This window comes from Cuculus canorus, chromosome 15 (assembly GCF_017976375.1).
Source record: "Cuculus canorus isolate bCucCan1 chromosome 15, bCucCan1.pri, whole genome shotgun sequence".
Lineage (NCBI taxonomy): Eukaryota > Metazoa > Chordata > Aves > Cuculiformes > Cuculidae > Cuculus > Cuculus canorus.
Window position 1 is genome coordinate 16,208,130 of NC_071415.1, and position 23,087 is coordinate 16,231,216.

At 44.0% G+C, this 23,087-nt stretch overlaps 1 protein-coding gene across 2 annotated transcripts in view; it reads right to left on the bottom strand.

The window, feature by feature from the left end:
* Positions 1-23,087, bottom strand: part of XYLT1 (xylosyltransferase 1) — a 171,283-nt gene that overhangs the window by 5,726 nt on the left and 142,470 nt on the right. Inside the window, exons 9-11 of one of the 2 annotated variants that reach the window (XM_054080473.1) lie at positions 19,506-19,701; positions 13,222-13,555; positions 5,003-5,321 (exon numbers count right to left, since the gene is read on the bottom strand). In XM_054080473.1, the coding sequence (XP_053936448.1) occupies positions 5,003-5,321; positions 13,222-13,555; positions 19,506-19,701 (849 nt within the window). Of the gene's footprint in view, positions 1-4,720; positions 5,322-13,221; positions 13,556-19,505; positions 19,702-23,087 lie in introns of those variants that run through there. The other variant, XM_054080474.1, reaches the window with a different exon arrangement.

Below are 23,087 nucleotides of genomic sequence, written 5' to 3' on the forward strand. Positions count from 1 at the left end.
GAAGGGCAGTGCCCTGTCCCCTCTAACGACACATCGCTCCTACCTTCTTGTGGGTGTCAGCTCTGGAGCTGTCTTGGCAGAAACCTGAGAGCTGGTCTGGAAAGACATTTTCAGGTGATGGTTTCAATTGCTCATTAATATGGGTTTAATGTAATGTCCTAGGAATTCTTAATACTATCTTGGAGGTTGGTTGAAATAAAAGCACAGGGGGATCAGACGTAAGCAAAAGCCAGCGAGAAATGCCACCAGCCACTTCCTACCAGGTCAGTCTGTCTTACTCTGTTGCTGAAATAACCAAACTACTATTACATATATTAAATATCCGTGCCTGAAAATTAAGAATAGATAGCTGCTATCATTTTTACCAACGCCTTCATACGTGTTAGTACTGAGCTGACTGAAGGCTGCTCTGAAAAAGCAACTCTTCCTGCAGCGAGTGTTTTTGAAGAAGCCTAAGGGATTTGGCTCACACAAGTATAAAACTTGCTACTCGATGGAAAGCAGCGGAGTCAGCCAAGGTTTCACGTGGCCAACTCCTGAAGCTTTGGGATCTGGGAAGACAAGGAGGAGGGTGTGATAGCCAGCGGCAAGCTGGCACTTCTCCAATAGTGAAGATGAAAGAGAACTAGAGAAAGCAGCACAAAGTTGGTCCTCATTGCCTGGTCTCAATAAAAAAATCTGGATCTTGTTTTCTTTTTATCTGGGAAGTCAAAGCTGAGCTCTCACAGTACCAGCGCTTCTCAACCTTGCTGTGCAGAAGGTGCCCAGTTTTACAAAGTTTCAGCATCTTCCTTAGCCTTTGTCTCTCCCTTCTGTCAGGTTTAGAACAGCTCAGCTCTGATTCACTAGTCTGTTCCCTACAACAGTTACCTAAGAGTGATGGAGACTTCATTAATATTGCAATTAGTGCTGTAGGAGATGGACAGAAGGTGAATCCACCTTGGTGGTTGGTCCTTCTGAAGGTATTGCAGGATCATTTTTAATGTGCCATTAAACAATGGTACACGCATTGTGCGCTGAAGCCAATACCTAGGAAAATTAATTTGTAACGCACGAATGCACATTCCTGTATCTCTCGGATTAGCAGTAACAAAGGCTGAACATCAGAGATACAGATGGACTTTGCTGGATAACACTTTCTATCATGGAGAAATTGTTAAAATTTTCTGCTTGCTGAGAGCACAAAAAAGAAAATGTCATTTCAGTTCTAAAAAACTTTGAATATCAAGAAAATGAAAATATAAACATTACTACTCAATGTTCGAATGTCATCAAAGAAAGAATTGGACACATCTAAAAGTAAACTGTCATTTCAGCTATTTCTATTAGCCTCAAGGCTTAACATTACCATATAAACAGGTTTGCATAACGCTAAGACTGACTTTGGACATAATTCATTAAATCACATAAGTAGACAGTCCGCGTTTTGCCACCTTCCCTTTCTGTGTAAGGCTGATGGATCACAGACGTGTTACATGGCTGTAGTGCAGCACAGGAATTGGAACGAGCAAAGCATTACGCACAGAGGACGAATGTGTGCAGATGGAAACACCTCCCTCTCCCACAGAAAGGGATTTCGATCAAAGCTGGCTTTCAGTTGGAGTCTACTCAGCAAGGACCAGCCGGTGTGATTGGAAAACAACACTCACACACGCAAATGAAGGTGCATAACTTGCCTGTTTTGTACCAACCATGGGTTCCTGCTCTGAATTCTCCTTTTCACCAAATGTAAGATCTGTGAAGTTATTCTCTTCTAATACTACCCCCGCAGGCTCGCCTGCCCTTTCAGAACCAGAAACGCCACTAAGGAGGACGTTGGCACAGCATCAGGTTGGAGCAAGCTCTGATCCCTGACGCAGAGTCTGGCTTTCCATGGTTTCCCTTTGCAACTACGGCACTTTGTAACTCAGACACCGTGTCCCATAGACAGCTTCTGTATCTGTGTCTGTGTATTAATAGCCATGGTAGAGGTTGTAGTTTAGGTCCAAAACTTTACACTGCCCCCGGAAAAGTGCTCCAAACACGGCAGCTCACCCTTTGATGACTTCAAACACAGACAGTATTCACCCACAGCATTCTGTCACACCTTGTAATTATGCTGGACTTGACTCTGAAGTCCTTACTCAGCATCCGCGCTCTGTGAAGTTTTGCCTGAGAAAGGACTGCAGGACAGCCTCTTCTGTTTCCCCCCCACCGTGTGTTGTAACAGCAGCACTGGGATTGCCAACTCGCTCCAAAACAGCTTCTTGTAGATACTTTCTGTCTTTCAGAAAATACACTAATATAAATTTTGTTTTAAGATATTTTAAACCTAGCATATAATGGAAATAGATATAACAACCACCATTTGTTTCCTTTCCCTTTTTTGAACTAAACCAAAATAATTTGCACGTTACATTTTAAATGATAGAAGTGACAGCTTTTCTTCTAACCACAAGAGATGGGATTGTTACCACCTTCTGCTTGGTCTAGTTAATAATGAAAACTTACCAACAAAGCACTTACGAACATTCCTGCTTAAGAATAAAAAAAAGTATCAAATTTAAAAAACAATTTATCTGTGTGTGGGCACACCGTTAGACACACGCTCATGTGCCAGACAGACTGAAGATTCTGCGACTACCCCGGTAGTCTCATTGAGAACAATCACTGACCAGGACTGTTAATGAATTTTATTGTGTGCCCTAATATGCTCTTAATTTAATCTGCAGGGCTTGAACCATGCAGTTGCCATTGCATCACTGTGATGAAAGCCCTGGATTTCACAGTGAGGATTACAGGTCCCCAGAAAATTTGAACTTAATAAAGGAATGTTAGATTAGAAACAAGCACTGTTAGAAAAAACAAGCACACACCTTAGTGAATGAGTAATAACACTGTGATTCTATTGTATAAACCTGTTGGCAACCCTGGTTTTAAACCTGCTTGCCTCTAAAGTTGGCTGAAAAACTGGAACGTTATCTTGACTGAGATATTTCAACCAGCTCTCACTGCTACAAACTTCCCTAAAGCCACGGCTCTCGTGACTCTCAAAATCAAGACAAAAAAAAAAAAAGAAAGGGAAGTGTGAGGGAAGGAAGGCCTTTTCTCAATAAAGGCAGCTTCAGTTAGTAAGATAATATAATCTTCAAGCTGCAAAAGCAGCACCTACTAATTAGTCATTGACTAAAACATAAATAATAAATACCTAACTTGTTCCTTCTATGCATCCATTTTTTGTGCCAGATAAACATTCCGATGCTCTACCTTAATGCCAGCACAGCTGACACCACGATTTCAAGTCCAAAGCAACCTGCAAGTAGCTTTAAACCCATACTACGGAGAGAGGCACCACGAGACACCGGGATCTGTGTGTTACGGCCACCATGCAACTGTTGTTTAAAAGGGAATTCAACCTTTCTGTGAGCGGTGATTATGGAATGATTTAAGGGTCTACTTCCCTCCTGATGTGGATGTTCAACTTTCATCAGCTGAAAGTTAGTCACACACACAGAAGGGTAAACAGAGACCTTACTTTATTACATCAACGGGGCTTTTATCCTAATTAACCCAATAGCTTAAATAGCCTTTTTGGGTTACATTGCTAACAAGAGATTACCACAGCAACAGCACAGTGCATGTTTATGCAAACCTAAGATGCATTACTTGGAGATGAATTTGCATATAAAACCTATATTTGAAAAGGTTCTTGGAATGTAAATGAATTTTTATACTACTGTAGAAAATGCAGCTTAAAATGATACAAAACATGCCTATTTGAAACAGGATGCAGCTCGCTAGAAAGTCTGAAGACAGGCAAGGATAGAGTTTGTTGATAGATTAAAGTAAAAGCACTGAGAAACACTGCATCGCTCTCCTCACGTTCAGCTTCTGACTTTGGTCAGGAAGCCCTACCCTGCCCAAACCTGGAAGGACGCTTCTTCATGAAGAGCAGGTCTGAGATCAAGGGAGGCAATCAGTGTTCAGACTCACTAGCCACTACTCAAATTCGAGAAGAAACATTTTGTCGCAGATTTAGGTCCCAATTCTACCATTTTCCTGGTTCCACACACCTCCACTGCCTGAGGAAAAAACTCAGCTCAGCCCATGAGCACAACTGGCAAAGGTGTGAGCAGACACATCAACGCCCAACCCGCCCCCCCCTCGCTGCACTGAAGTCTGCAAAAAGCTCAGGTGCTGGTGGGCTCAGAAAAAAACCTGCAGATCTGAAAGGGCCGAAATCCCAAATACTGCTTTGTTCTTTAAATTAATACTCTTAGTACATAGACCCTAAACTGACTGCATGAGACGTAAAAGACTAATACGGCAAAACATTGGCTCCATTTAGGGTTTACCATGATATTAGTCTAAAAAGAATCTCTGAAAAGAATGTGAGTTTCTGCTTTTGCTCATTTTCTGTAACTACGATAACAACAGATATCAAATGAGTCCAGAATTACTTCATATTATGAAAACAACAACAACAAAAAAGAGGATGTACCATAATTATGTCATGTTCCTTGAGGTAATGTGGCCATACAGGCTCTGGCCCGCAGTAACCAACCTCCCCGGGAAGCCTAAGCAGAAGGGAATTTTGCTGTGATTTATTCATGGTAAAAAAAATAATAGAATACTGAAAGCCTATGAAACAGGAGAGGTACAGACAAATTTCTTTAAAAAAGCTCCACTTTTAGCAGCTGCTCCCTCACTGCCCTCTCCACGCACGCTGCTACACGCAGAGGTGGCGTGTGCAGCGCCGTGCGATGCGGCTGAGGCCTAGGGGACAGCAGAGGCTGCGAGATGCCAAAGCTGCTCCTGACACAGCGGATGGAGAGGGCATTGCCAAAGGCCTTGTCAGAACTTTTTTTTGTTTGTTTGTTTTTAAAATTAATTATATTGCAATAAGTAACAAAACACTATAATGTTCCCTTAGGTTTCTGAAATCTGGTGTGAGATTCACGTATGAGCAAGGTTAAATTCCCTTTTAAAAACCTATGCCGGAGAAGAGTGTACCGAATGCTACCTTAAGCGACCGTCGGGTTTGACGGGGCCCAGCTCAGATTTGGGGTCCGGGCTCAGGGTGCTCCACGCCGTCTGAGCGCAGCCCTGCATGACGGGGCAGGCAGTGGGGCCAGTGCTGCAGATGTCCACGGCTGACCAGACGCTGCTGACCAGAGAGTCCACCCAGGCTTCCAGTCGTGTGCCCACGAGCCCCGCGTTCCTCTTGGCCTGGTCCAGACGGGCGGCGCTGATGGGGATATTCAGGATGGGGTTCAAGCCCTGGAAGCTCTGCTCCATGTAGGCATTCTTTGGAGGCCCACTGTGATACTTCAAGGCTTCCTCTGGAAATGCAGAAATAAACCCCAAAATTAGTGCACAAAAAACCCCCAACCTTCAGGATCTAAAGGTCTAGCAAATGAAAAGCCAAGTCAACAGTGCACTACAGCCCGCTTCCCCGGCATCGAGGGCACACTGCATCCCAAGGATGAATGACTGGCTGTGCTCAGCTCTTCAGCCCCTCGTGCTCCCTGCTATGAGCTCCACGCTCTGCAATGCAAACCGTGCAAACACTAAGGCCAAAAGTAACGTTGTCCTTATTATCATCGTCTACACCTTGGTGTCCACAGAACTGTTCTACACAGCACAACAAAACATCAGGCCCAGCCTCAAAGTCACCCTAGCTGTGAGCTCCTGTCTGTACGCAGAGTCTGAGCAACACGCAGCTCCCTCTCAGGAGAAACTCATTTTGCCTTGAGGAGAAGCTAATTTTGCCTTTCACCACAGAAGCAGCCTGGGAGATAAGCTCCATGAAGCTGAAATTACCCCTGTGGACACCCAGGGAAGGCTGTGCTTTGATATTAGAAAACAATTCAAGGATGCTTGGTATGAGAAGGCTGCCGCCCCTCATCAGACCCTCAAGTGCTATCACTGTTTTGTCTGGGAGAAAGAGTCAAGAGCTCAGCCTGTTGAGGTTTTTCTTTTCCCTAAACCGATGAGCCTTGCCCTGACGTGGAGAAGTCACAACATCTGTTAGCTTAGTCTGCCTCCAGAACTGGGGTGGTGCCATTCCTGGCACTGGAAGGACAACACCACGGCCTTGGACAGATCGGATCCAGTGAATTAAATATGTGTAGGCCCAGCACCATTCCTGGAAGTGCTCCAGTCTCGCTGAGAAAGTATTCTCTAGTGACAATCATATTTCAAGCTCTTGTGCTGAATAATGGGTTGCAATCATTTCCTGACGACAATTTTCTTTGCATTGTGGTTGCTTTCCTTACAGCAACTCTTCTACCTCAGCAAAATGCAGCACATTGCCCCAGATCTGTAATCTTGCAGTAAAAATCGCTGTCAGGCTATGGTAATATTAGCCTTCAAAGACTCTGGACTGGACACAATGGATCAGACCACTCTTGTCTAAGACTGGCTGACATTTTAAGGTCTGAGAGTGGACCAAGGTGCTCCTCATAAAATCAGAACGAGACCCTCAACAAATATTTGCTGTGTGCCTCTTGGGAGCAAATTCTCAACCATTTCTTTCCGTTCTCAGCTGACTTCTCCAGCATCCTCACCCTGGCAGCACAGAGGATACGTTTAGCCCTGCCACCACACACACTGTCTAGAACAGAAAATGAGCCCATTCAGGGCGCTCCGGGCTAGGAAAGCCACCACGCACAGACGGCGTTTAGAGGCCAGGAACTACAGATTCACGGCTACAATTCCTTCCACATGTCCTTGCTGCTTGCACTGCAGCCTGACACTGAGTCCTTTCTTCCGTGCAGAGGACAGCATCTCAGGCACTCACAGTAAATCAGTTCATTTATTCAGAGGGAAAAGGGACTTTTAATTGGAGCTTTGCTGTTATACTTGCGAAGTCTTTAATGTCAAATACTATGCAAGTCCATTAATTCAAATCCCCAACTAAATTAGTTCGGCACATCCCCACTGCCATTATACATCTCTTAACCGTTCACACATTTATCCAACCCCCTTCTTTATTTTAAATGGCAGACATCCACAATAACCTCCAGTCAAATGAGTTTGTTCCACGCACATATGTCAGAAGTGTGCTCTGCCAGAGTGCCACAGAACAAGTACACAGGATTACATTTCCTCTTCTGGAAGCAATTAAATATGGAAGACTGTTTATCAACATATTAATTAAATAGGAACATTCTAAGTTAAAATCCCCAAACAAATAAGAGTTGGCATTACTAGCAGGATCATCTGATTGAAACAGGCAATTCAGAGAGCTTTTGAATTAAAGCCTGTTGAGCACTGAACAAGAGAGATGTTTTTTCAGACAAATAACAGGATGAAATAGAACTTGTGCATCTCTCTGGCTCAGCCCCGCACTTCTGCCAGGCTTCAGGAGTTGGTGGATTAACTGGAAGGAATGATAACTACAGAAACTACAGGATCCAATGCTCGGCAATGCAGCACGAGACCATCTTTTTCTCTCAATCTGCGACCCTTACTGCTTAAGCTCAGAGGGCTGCTCTTGCTAAAATAAAGGTGATACCCTCAGCATCTGCAATAAATTTAAATTTCTCCCCTCTGCCACTGTTGTAATTGTGTGAGGGACGCTGCGCTCCTCAGAGCACGCAGGGCTGTGCTCAGCACCGCTCCGTGCCTGCTGCGCTCTGCTCCTGAACTGCCTGAGCTGCGACGGCTGCCACCGCAGCACTGCTGTGTACCGGGACTGACGAGAACCTTTCTACAAGAGCCAAATATCAGCTGATGGGAGAAGGAAAGACTGCTGAAGACAGTACTAAAGGGAAGACAGATAAGACTATGTTTTTCAGTGTATGAAGGGCTCCTGCCGCTCACTGTGAAAACATGCTTCTCCGATGTGCTACACGTGCCGGAACTCTGACCTGGTGCCGGCGGGGGATTGCCCGGTCCCACGCCACAACAAACCCCCCAAAGGGTCTGTATGCCCTACGAAGAAAGAGCTGCGTAACAGCAACCTGAGTGCAGAGCTACGTACACTAATCAATAGGAAAGGCTGATTCAACCCAGAACCCTCTCCTGGAGCCTTGAAGTCTTCCTTAAAAAGTTCACAGGAAAAAGTAAGGAGGAGGATGCTGCTCAACTGAGCTACGGCAGATGTGGGCTATTCCTCTTTGCATTAAAGGAAAAACAAAAGTGAGATAATCTCTAAGTTACTGGGCTGGGACAGGAGAGGAACAGTGCAGATCTCAAGCTCTGAAATACCTGAGGCTGCAGCTTTTAAAGCACTGACACTTCAGTTCTTGTTCATGAAAAAACACCGGAGACTGGAAGGCCTGCCCCTGTGAGGAGTGTGTTTAGGCATCTAAATCTGTAGTTAGAGCAACCAATTCAAAATTAACTCAGTCACAAACATTAAGCCAGACTTTTTTTTCCACAAAAGGCCCCAATAGTCCTTTGACTTCAGGAGGAAACGTATCAATGCAAAATAAACTCCCTTGACTCTAAATTATAGCTTTAAAACATCGAGTTATTTTTGTCCCCCATTTTTGTTTGCTCTTCGTTCTGGGAGGGCACTTCATTTCTCAACTGACTTTTCTTTGTATAACTTCTTTGGACTGACTACATGGCCTATACAGCCACACGGGCTGCGATTTCAGCTTTTTTGTGTGGGTTTGTTCTTCATTTTGCAGAAAAAGCAAATAAGTTTAGACAGAGCGACTTAAGGAATGAAGATGTGGTTACCTCGGTAAATATTAAGGCACTAGACCTGTTTTTTTTTTAAAGCAACACAGAATGTACAGCTTATTTCTTTTCTTGAATTGTGCTGAAACCCTCTGGCAAAAAGGTAATTTTTTATTGACATTTTGTTTTCTCTTGCAGCAAACAAGACAGGGCTGCATTTGCTCATTGTGAAGCTAATCGACTCTTTGTCAATTGAGTCTGAACTAAATTTTGAAGCAAATCCCTGTCTTCAGGGTTTTTTGGAATGATGATTCCATGGCACGTCTACTCTTCTGCATTCATACGCTTGCCTGTTGCTATTACTGCATTTATCAAGAATATGTCACGTTACCTCTGGTTAATTTAAAGAAATCACAGCAGTTCTGACACAAGTTGCCACCCACTTTATAATCCGTATAGATGCAATTAGAGTTGATTGAGCCACTGCAAACAACCAGCGGCAAAACAAAGATTTTCCAGTATATACTTAATTAAGACGATCTATAAATATGGATTAGGCTAAAAGGCCTTTGAGATGCACATGTGCGTTGCAGTATATCTGCTAATGCCATCGAGTCTTTGAAAGAGGGTTGCGGTTAGAGGGCACAGGGACCTGGAGCTGGTGTTTATGGCTCTTTGTTCCACTGCGGAGCAGCAGAAATCAGAAGTCCCGTGCTCGGGGCATGTGATCATGCCGGGAGCTGAACCTGAGAGGTCTTCTTTGGCTTTTTCTCTGCCCCTTTCAGTGCCCCAAGGAGATGTATGTGATCAGGCCTGGCATTACTGCTTCACATAGACTTTGTAGAACACGAAAGGGTGGGAAAGCAGGATGATAGGGATGCACAGTCAACCTCTACTGAATTCACTGTCTTCTTAGGAACTGAAATCTATTTGGCAGCTTGCATTATAGTCCGTGAACTGCTGGCTAAATGCTCTGAATATTACCTGTTGTTTGGCTCTGTCTCTCCAGTCCCTGCGCAGGAGACCTGGACATCCAACCTCAAGTCTCCCAACTGCACTTCAGGCTGCTTAAAGCAGACAGCAAGAAAATCCTGTTCCTGTCTACTACCACTGTTAGCGATCTTCTCCCTGTTTTGTCTCCTCCACATCATTCTCCATCTTGGCACAATTTAATTCTAGGGCACCCTGCTGGTCCTTGGCAGCCCTCCCACACCCTTACAATAAGCACGGAGTACTTGGCTTTAACACAGTCAGCCATATGGGGAGAAACTCAAAATTGCCATTTAGAAGAAGAATAAAACAGAATCTGGCTGTGCAGGACCTAGAGGAAAGGAGATGCTTGTGGAGAAAGTGAACCCGATTTCTCCAAATGATTTACTTCACTTCCTTCTTTTCCTTTGTTTTTTTTTTTTCCCCTTTCTCCTGCCAGACAAACGCTTGCAGTCAGTCTCGAGCCAGAGGATCTGCTGGAGGCCGAGCGGATCACTGACACAACTCCAACTAGAGCAAGAGACACAGATTTGGATGACTGGAGAGGGAAGAGGCGCAGGAAAGAAAAAATAGCATTAGCTTTTAGACTTTCCACTGAGAGAGCTTTAGGAGCCTCATTTACAGTGGAAATGCCCCAAACCTCCCAGTGTACTCAGCAGTTCTATGTAAGAGCTCATCTCCTATAGATCCAAGTTTTGAAAAGTTCAACGAATCTGTGTTTTTAAAACAATTTACATTCTGTCAGTTATGCACATCTGGACACAATATCAAAGAAAACACCTGCTCTTGATTTCCCTTATGGTTTTACTTGAACACACAGACTTTAGACCAAAATTAATAAATAAATAGGAATAGAAAAATGACTTAACTAGCTGCATATGTCATTTTTATAAACCGCTGAACAAAACATCTTGCTGGCAGCTGTCCCACGATTAATTTTTTAATTTTGAATTGTAATACTGAATTTTGAGAGTCATCATGCAAGAACAAAACATCCTTCACTTTGATTATTCAAAAGTGGAGCAAGTGGCTCCCTTTATGATGCTGGGAAACCAAAGCAACTTCTCCTTGTCGTGCTCCATGCTGAAGCCATGTGTAGATAAGTAATGATTTAGGAAATACGCTGATTCTTGTTACGCCCATGCTCTCAAGATAACAAGATTTTAGTGGCTGCTGCCAGATTCGTGCGTGTGCTTTTGAGAATGGCACAGACAAATTCCACACAAGACCACGGGCAGATTTTGATGTATGTAACTACACGGACTCCAGTGTCTACATCGGAAGCGTATGAGACAGAGGGGGCTGAATCGTCATCAAGCAAATGACATGCAAAGTGGTAAGAAATGTATCAGTCATTCAAAGAGCTTCTGGAGTAGCAAATTACTTTCCAGGGTAATGTCTCTGACAAAAGCTATAGCTCCCCCCCTCCTTTTTTGGGGGTGAGGGAGGATGGTTGGAAGAACAAAATTTTAAAGAAATCCCTAATAAAACAAATTCCTCTCTTCTGCTGTCAGCTCCTAGTTAAGTCTGATGAATGTTTTATTTTCAGTGTTACGACGAGACAATAATATTATTCCTTCATTTTAGAAGATTTTTGGCAGCTTTCGCATTGTTTGCAACAGTAACAGAAATTGTTCTTTTAGAAGTTCTAATTCTTCTGTCATACTCTCAAAATGCCTTTATTTGGCAGAGGAAAAATATATTTAAATAATAAAGTGGTGACAAACTGACAAAAGCTGGAAATCAAAGCTAAATGACAATTGCCTGCACAGAGCACAATAGTGTCACTGAGACAGAAAGCCTTAAACCTCCCAAACAACAGGAATTTGCATTGTAAATACAATTCTAACTACACTGGAGTGTCACTATCTGCCCTTGTAATTAATTTTCTTCTTTACCTTCATGCTTCAGACATCTGGAGATTATACATCACATAATCAGGAGCAAATGACTCCTGAGGCTTTTTTCCTAGATAATATTGTTCCCAAGCTTTACATTTCATTCCTATAGCAGATTCCTGTTACTGAATGAATGATGCTCTAGCAAAAACTATGAGCCAAGTTTTCTCCTAGTGTATCAATGGACAATACAGAAGAACTACATAATTTTGGTAGAATTATTCCAGATTCAGAGTTTGGACAAAAAGGAATTTTGCCTTTACACCACAAAGTGTGGGCGTATGGTTGAAGGCTGAGACATGCTTACCCGTCCACAGGGCACTCACATTATAAGGAAAAGCAGCAAGGTTGCTGGCTACGTGTCACATTTTCCACCCAATTTATGCCCTAACTGTTAAATTCACAAAGAACATGGAATTCATTAATTTCCAGGAAAAGAGTCGGTAACAGCTGTATTTAGTAGTAGGTTGCCTCAGACTTTAAAAACGTATTCCTTCTCCACATGGTGTTTCTTCACAATTTATCATTGCCTATTAACTAATAACAGCACCAGGTTGGTGGTGGTTTAGTTTCTGCTTAAGGAAAGATGCCACCAAATGTCAGAAGAAGAAATCAGTAAGTTAGCTTTTCTGCTGAGAAACGTGCAGCATCAAGCTCCTGTTGAGTAAGATAAGGGCTGCGTTAGCTCGCAGCAGTTGTCTGGGGGTGTTTGCATTACAGAAGCAGCACGTTATGCTGGAAGGTAAATGCCTGACGTGGTTTATTTGCTGCCTTGTCAGGAAGAAGACCTTCTGAAAACTTAATAGGATCATTCACGTCTCTGGCACACTGAAGACATCTAAAGTTATGAGTATTAGTCCTGGGAAGATGGAGGCACTTGAGCACGTTAAGAATGGTAAAAGATGTTCATAGCAACGAACTTGTTTCAATCTTAATGAATAAGAGAACAGGTGTGGCTCCAAAATGTTCTATCTTCTCCCAGCCAGTGTCCTCGGCCCTGTCTGGGGACCCAAGCACTCAAAAAATGCCTGTGCCAGTGAAACCTTCTGCTGGGAGCCTGCAGACACTGGCAGCCTGAGACTGACCTCTGCATTGGGATGGTTCGGACACTGTCTCTCCTGAAAAACATCAGTGTGGGTCTGATACTGTCCTTACTGCGATCACCACATCTACAGATATTTCTGTAACACGACTGCCTGGCGTGTACTGAGCGGGGTTTGGCAGCCATCAGGCAAGAGTGAATGCCTGGACCTGACAGTATGTCAGGTGAGCTCTTGTCTAGGGTTATTCTGTCTAATTCAGCATTTTGTGTATTAATGCTTTTATTGTTAAACACACAAACTTTGCCAAGATAACAGTTTAGACATCTGTAAATCTTTATAAGCAAATGTGGTGAAAAGCAGGTCCATTTTTCTCTGTATTTCTAAATGATGGCTTCTACGATAGCTGCTACGATTACTGAGAGTGTGGAGTTCTCTGGATTCTCAGCTGTGCATATTTTAAATATACAAACACTATTGTTCAGAGTGGCTGTGTTTTACAGACTGAATAGAGACACTTTCGCTTGTCTTGGTGCAACAATATCTTCTGATTTAGTACCTATAAAATTCTTTTCTTTTCTCCTTTTCCAATACAGTACTACTGCATTTTTAACAGCAGCATTTACAGTGAATACAGACACAATAACCACATTATTACTGTACCAAAAGATAAAACTTACCTTGTTTGATAGGCTGACGATTAGAGAAGGTGAGAGGAGTAACAAGGAATTTGGTTTCAGCTACCTGTACCCAGTGGTGCAGAATTTTTATTGTCCAGACACCAGGTCGCAGGGGCAAATTCAGCGGTGGTTTGTAGTGAGTAAATTCGGCACTGGATTCAATAAGAATATCATATGTTGCTGCAATTACATTGACAGGATCCACCCAAATGACAGTAACGGTGACATTGGGGCCTTTCCCCCATTTCTGCATGCCAATTGGCTCATCTGTTGGCCCGAGGAGTCCTCCAAAATTTCGGAAAAGCCTTTCCTTGGCGTCCCAGTCGGTGCCAATCTGAAATTGAAGACCACATTGCTGTTACCATCATGTTTTTAATCACTGAAGGCCCTTACTTCAAATAAGGGATTTCAAGACACACAAATCATACTTTATGACATGAATTATGTGTACATAGAAAGGCTGATGGCGACACGATATATGATCATAACGTGTATGCAAATGTGAGACAACCTCGAATGATAGGTTTAGTTTTTCTGTCCAAATTGTTCACTTTTGATCGATACAAGCATTTTCTTTACATTAAGAGTGGTGTAACAGGCGATAGCAGCTCTCCTTTTCCTCTACACGGAAGCAGACAATAAAGGACCAAGCCTGAACACAGGGTACGCATAGAAAAAATGCGACTCACCATCGCCCGAGTCATGAGAACGTATGATATATTTGAGAGATGGACCCTGCAGAAGAGACCTACCCAGCTCTTGCTACAGGCAAGGAAGAGGCTTTTGCTGACTTTAGGACAAATCGCATCAGATCCTTTCTACAATCTATCCATGAGATGCTGTCTCCTTGTATTCCCTTCCTGCTTGATGTGGGATGTTATTTCTGGTAAACTCTTCTGTCTGTTGTAATAGTGAGATTGTTTTTTATTTATTCACTGACAGTAAAGCACGTGATTCGCAATCTAGTGTAAATATTTAATGGACCTTTCTTCTTCCTAGCAGCTTTCATATTTCACTGCTTTTTACATGAATTTTAATGGCTCACCCGTAACCCACGAGACGATACAAACTTAGCAGCTGTTGCCATTAACACTTGTACAGTACTGAAAATAAGCATCTCTAAACAGACAGCATGAAAATGTAGATACTGCTATTGTTAGGCCAACTGGAAGACACGCCGCTATCCCAGCACCAAATCCAGCAGGCATTTATGAGGCTGACCATTAAAGAGCTGCTTCTGGGAATTCTGGAGGAGGCAGCCAGCTGGGCCTCAGGACTGAAGGGTGCGTGTTTTCTTCTGGAGAAAGCGCCCACCTCCAAAGCAATCAATATTGAGGGACCCCATTTGAAGTTTAGAACAGAACCCTTGGCTCATTTTTGCACGCAGATGTCTGATGTCACTCCTTGGAGAAACAGACAGATGTTTCGGTGATCCTGGTACTGAAACCACTCCTGGCTCTTCAGCCATGCTGGCTGACACCAATCACCTCCTTATTTTCCATGGCCTCAGCATAGTTTCAGGAGGATCGACTCCCCGATCTTGCTGGGCACAGAGGTGAGACTGACAGGCCTGTAGTTCCTGGGGTCTTCCATATTTCCATTTCAAAAAAGGGGGTCATGTTTCCCCTTTTCCATCAATGTGAACCTCAGCAGACTGCCATAACTTCCCAAATACGATGGATAGTGGTTTAGCAACTTCATCCGCCAGTTCCCTCAGGACCTGTGGATGCATCTCACAGTCCTTGTCCCTACACTTCACCTCACACAGGGACGGTCAGAACTCACCTTCCTGAAGCACAACAAATAATTGTAACTCATTTGCTTCAGATATTTTTCTTCTAGATTTCATCTCATTTGAGGAGAATAAGGTTCCAATATAACACAAAAATCCCCCAAATCTGTAAAAGATAACAATTACCTGATGCCTACTACCACCCACAGCTGTAATGGAAACTGTCCAGTCCCCAATCCCTTCTAAATGAATCGCTGTAGTTGGCAGAAAAATTACAGGAGACTGCAAGGAAAAAGCTACAAGGCCAGTAGAACAAACCCCTCCCAGCCTGGATCCATCTGTCATCATACAAATTTTTCCTACCGGGCTATGACACTGCAGAATACGAGACAAAACGAGCCTTCCACTACTCTGCAATCAACACAGCAGAATCGTTGGTATTTCAGAGGTATTTCACCGAGCACACCAGCTAATCAAACCAGACAGCGCAGCCCAGATATCAGACCCAAGCATCGACTGCCTCGAGGAGCTGTCAGCGCGTACTCTTCTGACAAGACTGACTGAATATGTATGGAAATAAGCTGAGAAAGAAAATTTCCTGACCCGATCTTAATATCTGCTCTGCCAGCCTTCACCGAGTGCAGCCACCTCACAGCTACTGCAGCTCCAGGGATCGGGAAATAACAAAGCCACATGTGAAACAAACCTACACCCTCCTGGGCAAAGGAAACCCTACAAGGAAGCTTTCCACCACATTTGATATTTCTTACTGAAGAACGCCTTGAAGAAAGATTACCTCATCCTCAAAAATTAAACGCATCCCTGACATCCAACTATTTCCCTCTCTAGCTTCGCTTCCCGAGGAAAACGAATCAGAAAATTACAATCCCCATGCCCCAACCTCCAGGTGACATCGCTCCACGCCAGGCTGGACAAGAATGTTGAGATGGTTTATCAGAGGGGTACGCAGGAGAGCAAAGGTTGCTTTTGGGGAAAAAAATACAGCACAGCTGTTGGCGGGTTGTTAAGCTTTGTGCAGGCACATTACTGGGTTCCCTAACGTGAACCAAAAGTTGCAGTCAATGGAGAGGAGAAAAGAAGGAGGAAGGAACAATTGTCACGCTGGTGGCAAGCGTTCCCCCAGAGAGCCCGGCCCACCACCAGTGTCAGCGTGTGCGGGTCCGTGAAAACAACAGCACAAAAACAACAAGAAGAAAACACTGCCCCGAGGCAGGCCCTGAGCAAGACAAGGGCAAAGCACTTGGGCACCCCACCTGCCCGGGAGCCGCGGCTCAGAGCAGGACAGGGTGCTGACACCGCCCGGGGCTGTGGAAGGGAACTGCACACATCTACTTACGGGATCCGGCCTGGATGTTCAGTCTCCAGTCGGGGGACACCTCCCCATGCTGCACGGCTTACAGTACAAGCTGATTTTAGAAGCATGGTATTTTAAAGGAAATGTAATTTAAAGCACTAGTTAGAGGTTTATACCTCTTCCCCAGAGCTCTACACAGCTGAGTTCCCAGCTGAGACAGACGATTTTACAGGCCAAGAGATACTACAATCCTATAATATTTTTCATAGTCCCTTAAAACATTGTAAGTAGGCTTTCACTTTCAAATGGGATACACAAAGTATGGGATAGAATCAAGCAGTAATGAATATCTGATAAATTATGAAGGGATGTGGCACAGAAACCGACATTTTCCACATCATTATTTTAATCACCATGATTTTGGGCTTCAAAAGCCGGCGCTGTGCACAGGGTATGTCTGGAAAGCTGGAACTCTCTCATTGGCTTAAAACTCCTGTTTCTATCTCTGTTCAGTCCCAAGATAAAATTTTCCCAAGATAAATTATGCCTTGATTATGGGTTTGTGTCTCATTGCTCACCACAAACAGGACCATTAGGTTCACACAATGCACACTAATTGCCTGCCACCTAGTTTATTTTATTCTCCGTGATGAATCACAAGTCTTAACAAGACCAGAAACGAACTTAGCGTTCAATTGATATACGCTGAGCTGAGACTTTTAGTACTGTACAGCAAATCAATCTTTTGCTCTCCATGTAAAAGTTGTGAATGCAGGCTGGTAGGACACATGCCACGTGCACTGTGTGTAAGTCAGTTTTAGAAGGTGTGCGAGTTCCACGCTTGGAAATCATCTCTCTTGGATTTCCTGTGACTTTGGTTTATTTGACTCTGTCAAAGACAGAAGGCAGGAGCTCTGTGCCCTTGAAATGCTGTCACTGACCCCCCCTGGCCAACAGGCAAAGCAGCCCACTGGCTTTTTCTGTCTGGTCTTTACATGGTGTATGGTGACGTCTGCTGCTTGGGAAGCAACGTCTGAGAAGCAAAGCGAAGGAGAGGACTGGAAGGGCTGACACCTGTCTGGAGAGATCCTGTCATCTCCACTGCAATTTTGGTTGTGTATCAGGGTCACAAATACATGCAGGAACACATTCGATGAGGCATATTAGTGGTCTTCCTGCACAACCTCCTGTTGGCGTGGGCTGGGAGAGGCAAGAAAGCTCACAGCTAAAAAGGCCTCATTCAGTTTTAAATCTCTGCCAGGTCACGGGATGAAAGCTGTTGAAGTATCAGCAGTGATATGTCCCAGTAAGCACAAATCTTAAATTTCTTTTCTGGTGCTTAATCTGTTTACATTGATGGCCTCATCTTAGCTGAACTGCTAAGTTTATTTTACATTTGCTGGACTTCGATGAAGAAGTGACATTTTGATAAGCAGCAGCAGATCAGAGGCTTTCCAGCCACACTGAAGCCAAAGGTTAATGCTGGATTTATACCGGCATAACTGAGAGAATCATTTGGCTCAGAGGCAGAGACGCCTGCAGGCCAAGGGAAGGCAAGAAAGTAAAATAAACAATTAAGAAATGATTAAATGATTTACTTTGTACCTCCTGGTCTTAAAATACGAATCCTCTATGAAAGGAGGGGAAAATTTAAGAGTCTAGGCGAGAAAAAATAATGAAAAAAGTAAACAGCCATCAAAACTTATTTGTGCGTTTCAAATGTAAAAAAGCATTTCCTTAGTCTGAAAAAAGCTCAGCACTGATTAAAGGCTTCCCATGTTTTGCAGTCACACGGCCCCACTGCAGCAGCAGTTCCTACAGGGCTGCTCGCAGACCAGCTGTGGTTTACGAGGGCGTGAAGAGCGGCTCATTAATCCCGTGGGATCCAGGCATCCTCCCTGCAGAGCAACACACTCCACAGAGCTGTGGGCATAGTGCAGCAGGAGGCCACCAACGCGCCCCCGCTTCCCGTCAGGAGAAGCCGACACCGGGCACTGCTGCTCCAGGACATCTGGCCGTCGGGCTCATGCTTGCTGCGGGGCTGGTTTGGGGAAACAAAAGTGGCCGGGGAGTAAATTTTGGTCCCATATCTCTTTCCTCCCTACATGAGCATGAAGTCAGATGTATCCTTTCTAAATATTTTGATTTGAGTTCTAGAATACGGAGATCAACGTATTTATTTTCATCATACAATTAGAATAAACTTCCTGCTGCCAGCCTGGTTGCTTTCAAGAGAAGGACCCGGAGCAGGCACTAGGCAGAAAGTGAGATTAAAAGCTCCAAATAAACAGCAGAAATACTCCTACAAATCACAAGAATTAAAGCTCGTACAACCATTTATCACTACATGAAACGGTAAGCCTACCATCAGCCACACTGATAAATGAAGCACACTTTCCATCTCTGTCTCTTTAATGGCACATTAGTGTCGTGGATTTGCCATGCACACCAAAACACGGAATCCTACCTGGGCATTTCTTAATTGCCTAAGAAGATGGTAATTTATGGACTTGGCCATAATAACTGGAGCACATTTGTTCTATCAATTTTCATACCTTAATTGAAATTTGTGGCTTAACATGAAAAATCACGAAATTAACTGCTCAGACAGTTATATCTTTAAAACAGAACACAGATGTCAGGTTCCATTAGGGATCAACTTTCCTGATACATTTTAGGCTACGTTTTTTCCACTCTATGTCAGATTCTGAGATGAATTCCTAGAAAAAAATAAAAGGATTTGTTGGCGATTTCAGCCACTGCTGCGATATTTTCTCTTTCATGCTCTAGCATTGATATTCTGCTCACACGTGGCATCGACGCCGGACCAGCACTGATTTTACGGGGATTTTTTCAGAAACGCTTACCACATCCCTATTCACATTTGGAGCTGCAGAAACAAGGCATATTTCCCAGGGAGCTCTCATAGCACTCACAACAATCACAGTCACAAAACTTTTAAGTTCCTGAGCCCCTTTTACAACAGTAGATGCCTTAAGTTTATTTTTAAAACAAGAGGGAGTGAGGACACACAGAGCAACGCAAGCAGTAAGGGTTGACCACAGATCTGAACCGGCAACGTTATCTCCTCTAACAAAAAGGATGTATGTTACACTGGAGAGCCACTCTCACCTAAAAATTACATGGAAATACAGCTGCCAAAGGCTGCTGAGTTAGTGCGCAGTCTCTGCAGAGTCTCCTGACACTGGGCATGGGTGGCTAACTAGCAATACTTACCTCTGAGAACTGCAACCTTCCAAAATCACTTGGTGGACTTGCAATCTTAAAGACTTTCTTTGGCATCACCCATGTCTCCAAAGTTTCCAGTTTACTGACAGCCAGGTTGGTTGCGTGGTGTCTGATCAGGAAGCCTTGGAAACGGTCAGCAAGGAAGTAAATGTGGACAGAAATTGGATGACCCATGGGGTAGTATCTGTAAAACAGCACATGCACACGCTCATCAGTTACAGAGGAGAGACGTGAAATCTCCGTTTACTTGGAGCTCACGGCTTAAGGAGCATTCAGTTCAACTAGAAAATTCCTGACTGTACATTAAGAGATTTCAAATGTATTGACTCATCAAATATTTTTAGGCTGTTTTACCCTAAACACAAAATATTTTAACAGGAATATATGCTCATTTAGAACACATTCACTACTTTAAGCTCTTTAAGAGATACCTCTGTGTGCCAGAAAGCCCTCTTCCCTTACTGCCTCATCTGGCTAAAAAGTGCCACGCAGAGATACATGGCGTTAGGCTGCAGCATTGTTTGCCGGCACAAACACTGTTCAAGAAATGCATCTCTTGCTCCAAATCAGACGGCCACCTGAGCAGGGCGAGTGCCCGCAGGGGCTGGCATTGGCACTGGCAGTGCCGCCCTCGCTTGCTGCGGGCCAGCAGCGGCCCGGGGGCGGCAGAGGGTGCTGCGAGGCCGGGCACTGCTCCGCTGATGCCCCATTCCACTCCTCGCATACAAATCTGGTCCCCAGCCGAGTCTCCAAGGGCAGGACTCTGAGGGACACCAGCATCCGGTCCCCGGTTCAGGTCTCCTTTGTTTTAGAAAATAAACTTCATGTTCATTAAAGACTCGAGTTCTCTTTGCTGTGGGTTTTTTACTTATAAGTGAAAATAAACTGAAAAAAGGTCAAACACACAGGAAAACCCTCTCCTCAGGAGATTTGGAAGCCTTCAGTTACAGTTTGGATTTTAAAGACATTGTAGTTCCAAGTCATTAAAAATTATGGTCAATTGTCTGCTATAGTCTCAGAAACATCTGTTATGATGTGTGTGTGCATATGGATGCATAAATAATTAAAACCATGTCATTCATATCTCTGAAATCAAATATTTTGTTACTTCACAGCACTGATGTTAACCGTGACACAAAGGTGTTTGCAACACACTGAAAACCAACCAGTATCACACCTTCCTGCCATGTCAGCTGAGCCTGACTCCTCATGCCAGTTATTACACATCTCAGGACATCAGCACTAGGAGAAGATAACCAAGAAGGACCTTCCATCACATGCAGTCTCTAGAGCTTGAGAAATAAACATAACAAGACACGGTACAAACAGGGCCAGCACTGATGGACTGAACAAAACCACAGCAAAGCTACACAGCCAATACTAGCAACAATCTGACTTCTGTTCTGAGGACGAAGGCCTCCTGTTTTATATGTGCAGCAGCAAATATTTACAATATCCTTGAAATAGTCTGAGTAAATTGTCTCTTGGCAGCAGTGAGTAAAAATGCCTAGAGATGGAGAGAAATAAATTAAATCTCAATCACACATTAATGTTGCTTCCACTGAAGATGCTGATATGCAATCTAATTTGGAACCAGAGCAGTCTGCAGGGGGCACGGCTTCCCGGGGCCGTGAGCTAGCCCTTGTTAGAAAAGCGTGCAAGGCAGTTTCTCTTATAAAAGTCTCCTGGGCCGCTGCGGGTGGCAGTGTGGGATTGACTCCAAATGTGATCTGAAGCGGTAGAGGCTTTCCTTGCAGCGCCTGCAGCAGTGTGAAACGAGCTGGGGTGGGGACTGCAGTATCAGCTAACTTCATGGTGCTGTCAGCCCTTACAGCCAAGGGAATGCTGTTCAGGTGCTCAGCTGAAACATACCCTGCCGTTCCCGCATTAGAGACACGCGGGATTGCGAGAGGGAAAGAGGAAGCGTATATATGCACACACCTGGAAAGACAACAGTATCGAAAGAAGAGATGTGAATCATAAACTTGAGGGTTATCAATCTTTCTGTAATTTAAACAGCATTTTGAGGCAGCTCAGGTAGGTATGAACGCGGAGCCTCTACTCCAAATCACTGTTTGCAGTTCCTCCCCGCTCTGTTTCGGGAGGCTCCAGCCAGGCTTTATCCCCCAGACACCTGCCATCAGCAGGGCGTGACACGGCTTCCCCATCTATAATCTCGGCAAGCTTGAAAAGCACCTTGAGCTCCTCCACGATGAAAAGCTTCCCAGAAATGAAACTGATTATTAATATAAACCATCATCAGAACACTGGCAAAAGGAATAAGCACAAAAGTAATTGTCACATTATTTCAGTACTGGCTATACACAGGTCCCATCCCCTCTGCTGGCTTCACTCTGCAGAACAAATGACCCAGGACTTTTTAGGTCTGCCTTTATTTCACATAAGGAGGGCATGCTACTAGCGATTATTTCTATCTAATTGTTATTGATCTTTTATTGCTTTGCACCTGTAACCTTTACTGGCAAAGCTGTAATAGGAATCTGGATCACTTATTACCACATCTTTCTAAATGGGATATTGCTCAGCACTTCACAATGAAGTAGGAAGGTCACGGCGCATTCAGTCTCCTCTCCAGAATACAAGAGGGGCAAAAGTCCATCCATCAAAGCACAAGGAGTGTCTCTCCAGTATTTGCTGACTTAGGCTGTATGGGTTTTCTATTAGGGTAAAAAAAGGCATGGTCCAAAAAATACATTCTGAAGAAGGAATTAAGAGACTGTAAAGTAAGACTTTAAAAGATGAACCCTCTCTGCTTTGAATGTAAACAGCTTCAGATGTGTTTGCAGGCAGCAAAAATCTACCATGAAGAGAGACTTGTCTGTGCAAGTCTAACTCCAGGAATTCTTCCTTCAAATCCCTAGCTAAGAATTCTTATTCTAGATTCCTTTTTCACCTATAAACCTAGCTAAGAATTCTTCTTAGCTAGGTTTATAGGTGAAAAAGGAATCTAGAATATGAGGGAGTTGTCCCTTTAAAGAACAGGCATTTTTATTTGCTCTGGTTTTTTTTCATACATACATAAATTTCATTTATTTGATGCTAACGGGTCCCACCAGTTGTAGCGCTTTTGGCACAGGCAGCTGTACCAAGCAAACTGAACCCGAGCGAGTAGTTTTCCGTACTCCACGTATGCACCCAGGGGAACAAACAAGCAAGGACCATTAACCTGTCTAGGTTCAGATTAATTCTGAAACCTTGTCCTCTGCTCTTGGTAAGCATAATAGAGGTGAACATGACCTCTGCTGCAATCACACGGAGGGTTTAGGAGCTGTGGGTATAATACAGATGCTGAAATTCATCAAGAAAACGCAGCGGCGAGGGTAGCACTGCCCAACTGGATCCTGTCAGTCTTCATCAGGTTAGACAGGAACTCCTTAAAAGTGCAGCAAACAGGTCACATGATATCAACCCTGAATAACCACTGCTTTATTATGGGCATAAATACTCCTGGAAATAAGTGCTGTGCACTTGCAGCTGCCCGGCTCTGTTTGTGACAGGATGCTCCAGCCAGCACAGCCGAGCCGATGAACCTCGGCTGGCACTCGGCAA